This window comes from Trichosurus vulpecula, chromosome 3 (genome assembly GCF_011100635.1).
Source record: "Trichosurus vulpecula isolate mTriVul1 chromosome 3, mTriVul1.pri, whole genome shotgun sequence".
NCBI lineage: Eukaryota > Metazoa > Chordata > Mammalia > Diprotodontia > Phalangeridae > Trichosurus > Trichosurus vulpecula.
Window position 1 is genome coordinate 132,569,636 of NC_050575.1, and position 13,462 is coordinate 132,583,097.

Consider the following 13,462-nt stretch of genomic DNA (forward strand, 5'->3'; position numbering starts at 1 on the left):
CAGGCTGTACTGTGTCCTTGCAGTCTTTCTTCACAGTGAAATGGGTACTTGCCCCTTCCCTAGAGGAACTCCAAACCAAGCTGGCTTGTGGGTAGAGTCATGGCCCAACAATGCCAGCACCATTAACAAGCTTGGGCACATCCCAAGGAAGGTGATCAGGATGGAATGGGTGCTGAAGACTGTACCATCCAAACATGAGTTGAAGGAACTGGGATTTGTTTAGCTTGGAAAAGAAAAGACTTTAGAGAGATACAGTATATCTGACTTTGAATACTTGAAAGGCATCATATAGAATCAGGCTTACACTTCTTTTGATTGGCTCCAGAACTACAGCCAGTGGGTCCAAGGGGCAGAGAAGTATATTTCAGCTTGATATAAGGAAAAACTTCCAAGAGTAGAATGGGGTGAAATGATGGGTAACGAGTTCTCATACCACTTATATATGAAAACTGTAGCTAGAAAACCACTTTTCAGAAATATTATAGAATGTGCTCACAGTTCAGATAGGGATAAGACTAGAATAAAACTACATATCTAGCCCTAGACTCTTTCCTAACCTCTAATCCTGTACCACCGACTGCTTTTTGGACATCTAGAGCTAGATTCCAATATATTTCACACTCAACATGCCCAAAATATAACTCATTATCCGACTCTCCAAACTATCCCCTCTTCCTAATTTCGCTATTACTGTTGAAGGCTCTGCCACCCACTCAGTCACTTAAGCTCACAACCTCCATGTTATCCTTAACTGCATACTTCTACTCACCCCACATATCTAATCCATTGCCAAATTTCATTATTTCTACCTTCCCAACATCCCTCTTATACATCCTCTTCTCTCAACTCCCATAGCTGCTATCTTCAATCAGGCCCTCATGACCTCCCACCTGGAGTATTAAATAGCCTTCACATTGGCCTTCCTGCCTCTTCTCTTTCTACTCCAAATCATTATCTATTGAGCTGACAAAATGATTTTCCTAAAGCATAGATGTCACCTTTCCCTACTCAATAAACTTCAGTCACTGACTATTACCTCTATGATCAAATATAAAAGTCCCTCTGTTTGGCATAAAAAAGCTCTTCATACAACCACTTGTCCAGTTTTATTACACTTAATTCTCCTCTACATACTCCATCATTAAGTTAACTGCCCTGCTACTTCTTGTTTCTCTCATACAACATTCCATTTCCCATCTCTGCACAAAGCCTGTAATGTTCTTCTTCTTTACATAAGCCTCTTAGCTTCTCTGGCTTCCTCCAAGGCTTAAGCCAAATTTCACTTTCTGCAATACTTCTACTGGTAGCAGCTTCCCTCTGAGATTTCCTTTCATCTATGCTCTGTGTCTTATGTATGTTTGTAGCCATTTTCATGTTCTCTCTCTCATTAGAATATGAGCTCATGTGAAAGCAAAGATTGTGTTTGCCTTTATCTGTATTCCCAGCACAGTGACTTCAATGTACTGGAAGCTTGACTGAATGACTGACTGAAGATGTCTACGGCTCCTTCCAGCTTTGATATTCTGCACTTTCATATTGCTCTGGTTATAGATTCACATCCTAGCCATGTTCTCCCTTAGCAAAGAGAATAGCCTCCTTTTCTTTAGAAACAGGAATAAAAGAGAACATGTAAAGTCTTAGAAGAATTATCAACTCTGGAGTACAGCAGGAAGATGATAGCAGATGGACTCTGTTTTCCAACTAAAATAGGAATCAAGGACTTCTACTGGGGGTGAAGGGGGTGGAGGGAAGGAGGAATTAAAAAAGAAAGTTTGTAATAGCCTTTAAGGAGGGTGGAATAGAGTCAATCAGAGAAGAACAAAAGTTTTCCTGTGCAACAGTGAGGACTCAGTTGAGAATGTAGCATGTAGTAGACCCAGTCAGTATGGTGGTATGACACGTCCAACTTTCAAAGACAAAAAATAGAAATTTTTATTGACAGTGTGAGAAGCTGTTCAAATTTCTTAATAAATAAAAAAGTACATCAGTACAATATTTAAGACACCATCTTGCACCCATCAAATTGGCATAAATGGCAAAAAAAAGATAAAAATCCAGTGCTGATAGAGCTATAGAAATCTAGACACTCCCCTACATTATTGATGGAACTCTTAAAATTGCAATTTTTGGAAAACAAGCTGGCAATATATAAGTAGAAGTCACAAAACTGATGATCCTATTGCTTGGATTATATTCTAAATATATTACTAGAAGAACAAAAAAGGACCCCAAAATGATCAAAGAAAGAGGAAAAGGATAGATATATACAAAAATATTTATAGCAGCTCTTTTTTATGGTAGCAAAGAACTAGAAAATAAGGAGGGGCCCATCAGTTGGAGAATGGCTAAACAAATTATGGTACAGTATAATGAAATACTGTTGTGTTTTAAGAAATGATGAAGGGGATGGTTTCAGAGAAACTTAGAAAGACTTGGATGAAGTGATACAGAGTAAAGTGAGCAGAATAAGGAGAATGACTCATACAAAAACAAAACTTTAAAGACAAACGACTTTAAAAGACCTTAGAATTCTGACTTATGCAATAATTAACCACAATCCAGAGAACTCTGGATGACACATTACTACTTCCCTCCTGACAGAGAGATGATGGAATTGGGGTACAGACTGAGATGCATTTTTTCCCGGACATGACCAATACAGGAATTTATATTGCTTGGCTATGTATATTTCTTACAAAGGTTTTGTTTTTCTTTTTTTTCATACAGAGGGAGATGGAAGAAAGGAAGAAATAGATTTTGTTCATTTAAAAACAATATTTTTTTAACTGAACAAAAAAGTCTACCTCTGCAAAATACGTATTTGTTTTTCAGTCAGTTTAGTTGTATCCAACTCTTCCTGACCCCATTTGAATATTTTCTTGGCAAAGATACTGGAGTGGTTTGCCATTTCCTTTTCCAGCCCATTTTATAGGAGAGAAACTGAGGCAAGCAGAGTTAAATGACTTGCCCAGGGTCACATAGCTAGTAAGTGTATAAAACCAGATTTGAACTCAGAAAGTCCTCCTTACTTCAGTCCTGGCACTCTATCTACTGTACCACCTGGCTACCCTAAATGATATTGATGATGATTTGTTGTTTAGGTATGCCTGACTCTTTGTGACCCCATTTGGGTTTTTCTTGGCAAAGATACTGCAGTGATTTGCTATTTCCTTTTCCATTTCATTTTACAGAGGAGGAATCTGAAGCAGACAGGGTTTAGTGACTTGCTCAGGGTCACACAGCAAGTAAGTGTCCGAGGCTGGATTTGAACTCAGGTCTTTTTGACTCCAGGCCTGGCACTCTATCCACTGTGCCACTTAGATGCCCCCCAAAATACATATAGTTGCTTTATTTATAATAATGAAAATGAGGACAATATCTAATGATTGGGGAATAACTGATTAAATTATGGTATATCTATATAATAGAGAATTGTGATGCTATAAAGAGGACACATATGAAGAATCCAAGGGAATAGAAAAAGAATCATGTGGAAATGGTGTCTTAGGAGAGGCAGGATAGCACAGGGCAAAGTGAACTGACTCCAAAGTCAGGGGATTTGAGTTCAAATCCAATCTCTGATGAAGGGGCTGGACCAGATGATCTCAGAGGTTACTTCTAGCTTTATGAGTCTGTGATCTATATAACGATACAAAGGGCAGTTTACACTATATTGTTTTAAAAAAATAAAAGACCATAGAGTTTTGTTAGGATACAGATGGTACAGGAATGATAGTAATAATCACTGACATTTATTTACTAAGATTCACAAAGCATTTTACATACATTGACTCACTTTATACATAGACCACATGTATCTTTATTTTGTTAAGCAGAAGCTATTTTTTAATCAAAATGTCAATATTTCACATTTTGTTTTTTTATTTGGAGACTTGCCCTATATTTTATTTTATTGCCAGGATGTGTTATGGATGTTAAGTATATAATAACTCAATAAGAAAGGTATCATCAGGGAATCATGTGTGACTAGAAAAGTACATAGGTTGGTCAGGGGTCAAGCATGAAGCATTAGAGATATACATCATAAGTGCCTCACTGGTATCTGTGAAATAGTAAAGGATGTCAAGGAAGGCATCCAGCATGTTGGATAGCTCCACTATGGAGGATTTTAGGGAAAGTCATAGACAAGAATCACATTGGACAAGAAGGTGTGTAGGGGAACTCACACATTGCTGAAATCACAAATCCATTGACCTATCAAAGGAGTCTATGTAGTATCAGTATGTCAGCACCTTGAGGGAATGGACTATATCATGTCCAGATTTGGATATATGCCCCACTGTACCCAACACAAGGCTTTGCATATTTTAGGTATTCAATAAATACTTGTTGAATGAGCAAACAAGTGAATGAATGAGTGAGTGATTCTGACATTCAAACTCCAAAAAATGTTGTACTTTTACATAAATTTAGCAAAGCCTAGGCAATAAATCAATTTTCATGGGTTGATGAAATTTCCTGACATTTCTCAGTTGGGTCCAAGCTCAATTTTTTCACTTCAAACTTAATAAACTTAAAATTTGGTCAACATTTTTAGCAGGTGTTGATTTTTAGTGCTGCCTAGATACTTGTCTTGCAGTTGACCAGTTTATGGACAAAATGAGAACTGGCCATTAGAACTGAAGTCCCAGTCCTCCCATAACATTTGAACCATGTCATGCATGCATTTTAGAACTGTTGGGCAGGGAGGGGGGAGGGAGGAAGACAGGCAAGGAAAGTTTGTTTGCTTCTATTTCTGTCCATAATGTCATTTCCCTTTGCACTGAAGGTAGCTCACTTCATGTTCTTATTTTGGCTGTCATTTCAGGAATTTATCTTCTGGATTTAATCTACATTGATTCTGCATACCCAGCTTCAGGAAGCATCATGGAAAATGAACAAAGATCTAATCAGATGAACAATATTCTGCGAATAATAGCTGATTTACAAGTCTCCTGTAGCTATGGTTAGTAATTTAATATATCAAAACAGTAGCCTCTTTTCTCCAGAACAGTCCAGTAAAAAGTTTGTCCAGAAATCTTTAGGTCCCATAACCACTTTCTTCTTCTTCATCATCATTATCACTACTCATATTTCTATAAAGCTCTAAGGTTTACAAAGCACTTTCCCTACAACAATTCTGTGAGGGAGAGAATACCCCCATTTTACAGATGAGGGAATTGAGGTACTAGGATCATATACATAATAAATGGCAAAGCTAGGATTTGAACTCAAGCAGGTCTCCTGAATCCCAGTCAAATATACATCTCTCCTCATTTCCCCACCCAATATAAATCTTCATTTTAATAATGGAAACAGATGCTGTAGGAATTCATAAAAAAAGCCAAGAAGAAGTTACTGCTGCCAGTTTCACTCCTCTGCTTCCTTCCATGGTTATATCCATGACATCATGGAACATAGAGACATTGCAGTTCAGTGGAAAGAGAACTAGATTTGGAGACAGAAAACCCAGATTGGAATCTTGGCTCACCCCTTGCTAGATATATAACCTTTTGTTCTCCAGGCCCCCGTTTCCCTACCTGAAAGTGAGGGGGTTGGATATATGATTGCTAAGGTCTAACCCAGAGGTGAAGTTCATGGGAAGTGATTGTCTTCCAAATAGCAGAACTTGGTCTGCCTCTCCCTTCTTACCTCACCATAGCAACCACCAGTGAAGTGTTTGGACCCAAGCTTAGTGGGTGTTTGAACCAGTGTATCCATTTCCCCAACATCCCAGATGTTATTCTATTAACATTTGATATCTTGTTCTAGAGGACTTTAGTTAGACACAAAATAATCCAAGAATATGTGTCTGGAAGTAAAGAATGAGGGGAAAGACTTGATTTAACTCATATTAAGAGCCATGCTGGGATCTCCAAACTTCATTTGAGATTTAGGAAATAAACTGACCCATCTGAGGAACATTACTTAGGGAAACTGGCAAGGCAGGCACCAGTCCTGCTGTCCTTCCTCTGGTCATTCATCTGGAGTGTTGTGGTCAGCTCTGGTGCCACATTTTAGAATGGGCATTGACAAACTGGAATTAGTCCAGGGGGTGTGAAAGGACAGGAAACCTTACCGTAGGTAAACTGGTTAAAACAATGAAGGTTAGTTAGTCTGGAGGAAAGAAGGCTTAGGAGAGACATGATGTCTTTCTTCAGATTCCGAAGGGCTGTAATGGAGAAGATTAGAACTTGCTCTGTTTGATTCCAAAGAGAACAGGTCTTTGGAAATTGTGGAAAGGCAGATTTCCATTCATTATAATTGTTAGAAAAGCCTTTCTAACAATTAGAGTGCTCCAAAAGCAGACAGAAAGGCCCTGGAGGAAGGGGGAGGAGGACTTCAAGTGAAAGCTAGATGAATACTTCTCAGGAATTTTACAGGGGATTTCCACTTAGGTAGTGATTGGACTCCTTTCCCTCTGAGATCCAGTATGTCTTTAAGAGTCTATGATTCCATGATCACTTTGGTGCAATAGAAACCTAGCCTTCATTTTCCTTCAAGAAACTTACTCATAGCTTCTTTTCCTATATAACTTTCCTATTTTAAAACTTATTAATAGAATCCTACCTTTTTATAAATGGAATATGCACAGCCTCATGGGATCATAGAATGTTAGAGCTGGAAGGGCCCCTGCAACATTAGAGGATTAGAACATGGAACATACAAGGCTAGAGTTAGAAAGGGCCTTAAGACATAGAATGTTAGAACACAAAAATAGAATGTTGGAGCTGGAAAGGACAGGATTGCAGAGTCCCAGAATGTCAGTAAAATCATTCTTGAAGGTCATCTAGTCCAATCTCTGCCTGCGCAGGAATCCCCTTAATAATTTTAGTTTGCTTCACAACATGATATATCCCTAGCAAAACCCAATAATAATGATATTAATTAATTTGGATTTATATAGCAACTTTACCTACTCCCTACTGTTAAGCCTAATAACCTCTTTATTTGGTTATTTGTTTTTAGTTAGTGCCAGAATTGTTTTTGGAAGAATCTTTAATTTTAAAAAGCAATTAAGGATGTGAGCTTTTAAAATTGATTGTGGGGGAGGAGGCATGGAGGTTGAGGTAGGGCAGGGGTATGATGGGTATGCAGCTCTCTGCAAAAAAATGTACACACAACACCCTTGAAGTTAGATCTCTATTATTAACCTTTTATCCATCCCTTTCTTAGGTCTAGTCAATCAGCAAAGCAATAAATCAAGCCCTGATTTGTAGAGTTTGTCCATTTCCAAGATGTAAATGCTTGCACCAAAAATTTAGCGATCAGGGTCTCCTGAGATCTTTCAAGCTGCTTTCAATACACTCCTAATAGAGGGCCCCAGCCAGTGCTTTCATTAGCAGAACGAACTCCTGGTGGGGAAACTCCCCTTCCCAATGCTGATTGACACCTGCTCTGTAATTTAGCCTTAGGGACTTGCCTGACTCTAACATTAGAAAATTCTGGGTACAAGAAGAAAATTAGCAAATGAGGAATGTAGTGTTGAGTATGGTGCTTAAGTCTAATGTGAAGACTCTGAGGAGAAGCCTGCAAGAGGTAGGGGAGGACCTAGATTATATAATAAGCATAGATCCCAAAGAGTGGTTGTTGCCTTCCCTATGAAGGCCGTCAAATTGGACAGTTAAACTAAAGTTATATGGCTCATGTTTATTCTTCAATTCAGAGGATCACTATGATTGCCTGAGAAATGGATTCAGTACAGCCTGTGCCAGCAAGAAAATACAAAACTCTCAGTCCTTTGAAGCAAATGTTCTAAACAGCAGCATTTTCAATACCAGGACTTTGGGGACAAGTTTTATTTAATTTTTTTAAATAAACAAATAGTCCAATAGTGAAGTTGTTGAGATCTCTAAAAATAACACTGTATATCTGGTCCCAAAGCATTTTTATACCCATTGTCTTATTTGTCTCTCAGCAGCCCTGTGAAATAGCTATTTCCAATCCCATTGTCCCCATTTGACAGAGTAGGGGAAGAAGGAAAGTAACAGCTTACTATGCACTGGTACCATTCTGAGTGCTCCACAGATATCAGAACAACCCTGGGTGCCACTATTATTATCCCCATTTTACAGAGGAGAAACTGAGGCAGACAGAAGTTAAATGACTTGCCCAGGGTCACATAGCTAGTACGTGTCGAAGGCCAGATTTGAACTCAGGTCTTTCTGACTCCAGGCTCAACATTGTAGCCACTGGGTTAAAATGAAGCTCAGAACTAAGGTGATTTTCTTGTAGCTAATAACTGATGGGGCTGAACACAGGGCTCGTGAGTCATTCAGTCAGTCAATAAACATTTCTGATGCACCTACCATTCCTGCTATGTACCAGGCATTCTCTAAGTGCTGGGGATATAAAGAAAAGCCAAACATATTCCCTGCCCTCAAGGAGTCCAAGTCTGGTATCCTTTCCAGTACAATATACCGCCCTTTGCCCAAGACTGTAGTCCCTAGCTTTGGTGACATATTTCAACGTTAATTGCAAAGGTGTCTCTAATGAGTCATTTCAGTCATGGCTGAGTCCCTGTGACCCCATTTGGGGTTTTCTTGGCAAGGATACTGAGTAGTTTGATATTTCCTTCTCCAACTCATTTTACAGATGAGAAAACTGAAGCAAACAAGGTCAAGTGACTTGCCCAGGGTCACACAGCCAGTAAGTGTCCGAGGCTGGATTCGAACTTACAAAGAGAATTCTAGGCCCAGAGCTCTATCTACTGTGCCACCTAGCTGCCCCAAAGATATCTCCATAGCTAGTAAATAGCAAAAACTTGAAGATTTTTTAATTGGTAAATTGACTTGTTTTTTTTAAATGTATGATTATAACTTATTTTTAGAAAGTATGTCCTTGGCTTTTTTATTTGATAATTCATTAAAGAGTACTTTTCATTGATCCCAATCAATAGTGTCCCCTAAATGGTCTTTCCTGTGTCTCAGAAAGCAAATAAGAGTGAATCTATACCAGTTAGGTATAGACCTGGGCCTCAGTCCCTCCCCAGACCTCCTTTTTTTGTCCACTTAATAGTATATTATCTTTTCCGATTATGTATAAAGATAGTTTTCAACATTCACTTTTATAAGATTTTGAGTTCCAAATTCTTTTTCCCTCCCTCTCTTTCCCCCTCCCCAAGACAGCAAGCAATCTGATATAGGCTATACGTGTAGAATCATATTAAACATATTTCTACCTTAGTCATGTTGTGAAAGAAGAATCAGAACTAAAGAGAAAAAACACGAGAAAGAAAAAAACAAAAACAAAAAAAGAAAGAAAACAGTCTGCTTCGATCTGCATTCACACTCCGGAGTTCTTTCTCTGCATGTGGATGGCATTGTCCATCACGAGTCTTTTGGAGCTGTCTTAGATCCTTGCGTCGCTGAGAAGAGCGGAGTCAGTCATAGTTGATCACCACACACTGTTGCTGTTGCTGTGTACAATGTTCTCCTGGTTCTGCTCACGTCACTCAGCATCCGTTCATGTAAGCCCAGACCTCCTTTCAAGGACATATCCCCAAAGATGAGGTACCTGTGCATACAGTTCACAAGTATAGGGTGGCAGAAATGGGGCTAGGCACTGTGCCAAGCACTTTGCAAATATTAACTCGATTGATTCTCATGACAACCATGTAAGGTAGGTGCTGTTCTTATCCCCTTCTTACAGTTGAGGAAACAGAGACAGGCAGAGGTTAAGTGAATTGTCCAGGATGACACATCTAGGAAGTATCTGAGACTAGATTTGAGCTTAGGTCCTCCTGACTCCAAGGCCCAGCTCCATAGCCACTGAGCTACCTAGTTGCCTGACAATATACAATCAACACAAGTCAACAGTGTGATATGGCAGCTAAAAATATGATGTCATTTTAATCTGTCCCAGTAGAAGCCAAGTGGTCATGTCCCACTGACCAATGCCCTGGACAGGCATTGTCTCTGCCTCTGCCGGGTATCATGGTCAGTTCTTTGCCCCATATCTTAGGAAGGACATGGATGAGCTGGAGCTCATCCAGAAGAGGTGACCAACTTAAGGAGAGAACCAGAGCCCAGGACATGTGGAAGATCTAGAAGTCTAGGCTGAAAACTTGGGAGCTCTGCCACCTGGGGGACCTTGAGCAAGTCACAACACCCTACTTGAGCCCCAATTTCCTCATCTGTCAAATTAGAGGGAGGATTAAGTGACTTCTCAAGTCTCTTCCTGCTAAATCCAAGGATCCTATGAACAGGGGATTTTTAGCCTAGATTAGAGGAAATGAAAATGAGTATGGCATAGTGCAGCGGTATCCAATTCAAATAGAAACATATACCTGCCACACAGTGACTTAGAAAACCACAAATTAACATTATCTATGGCATATTGAATTTTTGTTTATTAAACATTTTCTAATGATATTTTAATCTAGTTCAGTCTTAGGGAATGGCCTTGAGTTTTACACCTCTGGTATAGTAGATAGAGAACTAGCCTTGAAAACTGGAAGACCTGGAAGTCCCAATTCTGACACATACTGGCAGTGTGATCCTCAGAGCAAGTCACTTACCTCCTCTGTATTCTAGGTGATTCTCTATTATCTTTTTTTAACCACTAGGTAATCATTTAAAATTTAATTGAATTTTTTTAAATTCATAAACATTTATTTTCTCTTTCACACCCTCAACTCTTCCACCATTTAAAATGACAAAAATAAAATCCTCATAATAAATATCCATTGTCTAAGACTGTAAGTTCTAGAGAAGGTGCTGGCCTACAATGGAAAAAGGAGGTTTCTTGCCCAGGAAGGAGTTCCCTTTAACACTGAAATTTCCCATTCAGTGAGTATTCACTAAGGGAAAGCTTAGGGGTGATATGATCGCTGTCTTTTAAGTATTTGAATCATCATATGGAAGAAGGATCAGAATCACTCTTCTAGGCAAAAGAGAGCAGAATCATGGGCAATGATATAGAGATACAGATTTTAATTTCATTAAGAAAAAACTTCCCAGCAATAAAAGCTGTCCAAACGTGACATAAGCTATCTCAGGAGATATTAGGCTCCCCATCACTGGGAATCTTCAAGCGGACTGATGACCACTTAATGGACTTATTAGAGCAAGGATGCCTGTTTAGTTATGATCACATGATTACGTGAACTCTGGGGCCCCTTACAGTGCTGAGATTCTTGCATTCTGTGAATCACTGCTGGGGCCCTGGTCTTAAATGTACTGGCAGCATTCAGGGTGCCATACCAAGATGATGTCATAGATAGAAAAATCTCCTGATTCTTCTGTGGTTGACCCATTGGTGGATGAGTCCTGACCTCTTGTTCCTATTGAAAAATATGGAGCTTGGGGCAGCTAGGTGGTGCAATGAGTGGAGCACTGGCCCTGGAGTCAGGAGGACCTGAATTCAAATCCAGCCTCAGACACTTGACACACTAGCTGTGTGACCTTGGGCAAGTCACTTAACCCCAATTGCCCTGCCTCCTCCCCCTCCAAAAAGCCAAAAAAAAACCATGGAGGTTGATTCACCCAGAACTTAGAGTCCATCTACAACCAACTTCATGGATAAGGGGAATGCTAATTGCCTCAGGATAAGGTGACTGTGTCCAGTGGAATCAGCCCCGCAGGGGAGAAATCTTGGGCTAATAAGAGATACTTTTTCCCTAAAATGGGGATCTTGAATAGCTCTCCTTCTGATACCAAAGATGCCAAAAAATGGACATGGAGAGAGCTAAGAGAATACTGACAGGTAAACACCTAAAACTGCTACCACAGACTCAGCATAGCTGCAAGTGAACTCATTTCTCATCCTCCCTCTACCCCACACCACCTGCCATGTTTTCTGCTTTTGGTGACAGCGTTCCATCCTCCCAAGCGTTCCCTCAAGACCTCCAACTCATCTTTGACTCTGTCCTCTCCCCACCCCCAACCAATCAACTGCCAAATTCTGTTGTTTCTATCTCTGAAATATCTCCTGCATCCATCATCTGTTCTACCCTCCTATTGCTACCACACTAGTTCAGGTTTCATTTCTCCTTCCTGGACTATTATAAGAGCTTCCTAATTGGACTTCATTTCTCTGCTCCATCCCCTCTATAGTCTACCCTCCACACTTCTTCCAGAGTCATTTTCCTATTATGTTGTATATGTCTCTCCTCTCCTCAGAAACTGTAAGTGAACCATTCTCTACCAAATAAAGTTGCTGATCCTGGTGTTTAATGCCCTTCACAATCTGGGTCAAACCAACTTTATCCCATGTTGCTTCCCTGATTGTGTTGTACATAGCAGACTAGGAAGACAGACCATAGAGGGAATAGATTAAGGGCATGAAGTCCAATTAGGAACAACCAAATAGATTACTTTGCATCTTTCGTTATTATTCCTCCCTTTTTCCTCTCCATGCCATAGTGGCTTCCCACTACTACTACCTCCTACTCCCCATTATGAATCTTTCTCATTTCAGGTCCTTCCCTTCCTTTAAGCCCCTACGCAGATACTACCTGCACATGGAACCAACCTTCCTCCCTACCCTTCCTCTTTAGCTTTCTATCATCCCATGTGAAAATTATCTATCCTCCAGTTTCTGATAGGACTATTACTTTTATACATGTTCTTGTTTCAACAATCTGGCCAGCAGCTGCTGTGGGGGTGAAAAACCAACACAAGCCCTACAATGAGAACACTGCAAGCCCAGGTCCTTTTCATCTGCTTTACTAAGGAAAGCAACGTTAAGGGGTTAACAATCTTACTTTAATCCAGCATACAAACATCATTCACTTAGTTCAGGGGAAAAAGCCAGCACCCTGAACTTCAGAGAAAATACAAACAAATTACAAACATCAACAGACAGACCTTGGCTGATTCAAATCTCAATGCACAGTTACCAGAGTTTAACAAAGTCCGAACATCCGGGCTTACAAGCTGGACACCGCCAAGAGTGAGAGCCCCTAAGCAAATAGCTCTGTTCTCTCTTTTTATGCACTCTTTAGCCGTCATCAAACATCATCTGAGTGACCAGAGGTTAAGCTCTTATTATTGGCTCTGGTCTTAGCAACTCCCCTTAGGACCTTGAGGGTTTCATGCCCACATAGGCTTAGCACCTAATAGATAGGGGTTTGGGCCTGGGGCTTAGCACCTAATAAGATTCAATCAAAGACACCCAACTTGATTGATATTACAGTTCTTCACTCAATTTGATAGTAACCTCCTTGAGGGCAAGGATTGTGTCATTCTTTTTCTTTGTGTCTCTACAGCAGCTTTCATAGAGCTTTGTTCACAGTAGACACTTAAACTACTTGCTCAAGGAATTGAGTCAAATTTTGTTTTTGAAATGAATGATTTTTCTCTGATTTTTACAGATCACCTCATAACATTACCACATGTGCAAAAGTATTTGAAGTCTGTTCGCTATATTGAGGAGCTTCAGAAGTTTGTTGAAGATGACAATTACAAGTAAGTCAGACTCAGATAGAAGATGGCCAGGCTGGATCTTTGTGTCAGGGGGA

General features: G+C 39.9%; 1 protein-coding gene across 1 annotated transcript in view; it reads left to right on the forward strand.

Annotated features, from left to right (window-relative positions):
• Positions 1–13,462, forward strand: part of RALGPS1 (Ral GEF with PH domain and SH3 binding motif 1) — a 573,263-nt gene that overhangs the window by 420,759 nt on the left and 139,042 nt on the right. Inside the window, exons 10-11 of the mRNA XM_036750307.1 lie at positions 4,829–4,966; positions 13,316–13,409. Of these exons, the coding sequence (XP_036606202.1) occupies positions 4,829–4,966; positions 13,316–13,409 (232 nt within the window). The remainder of the gene's footprint in view (positions 1–4,828; positions 4,967–13,315; positions 13,410–13,462) is intronic.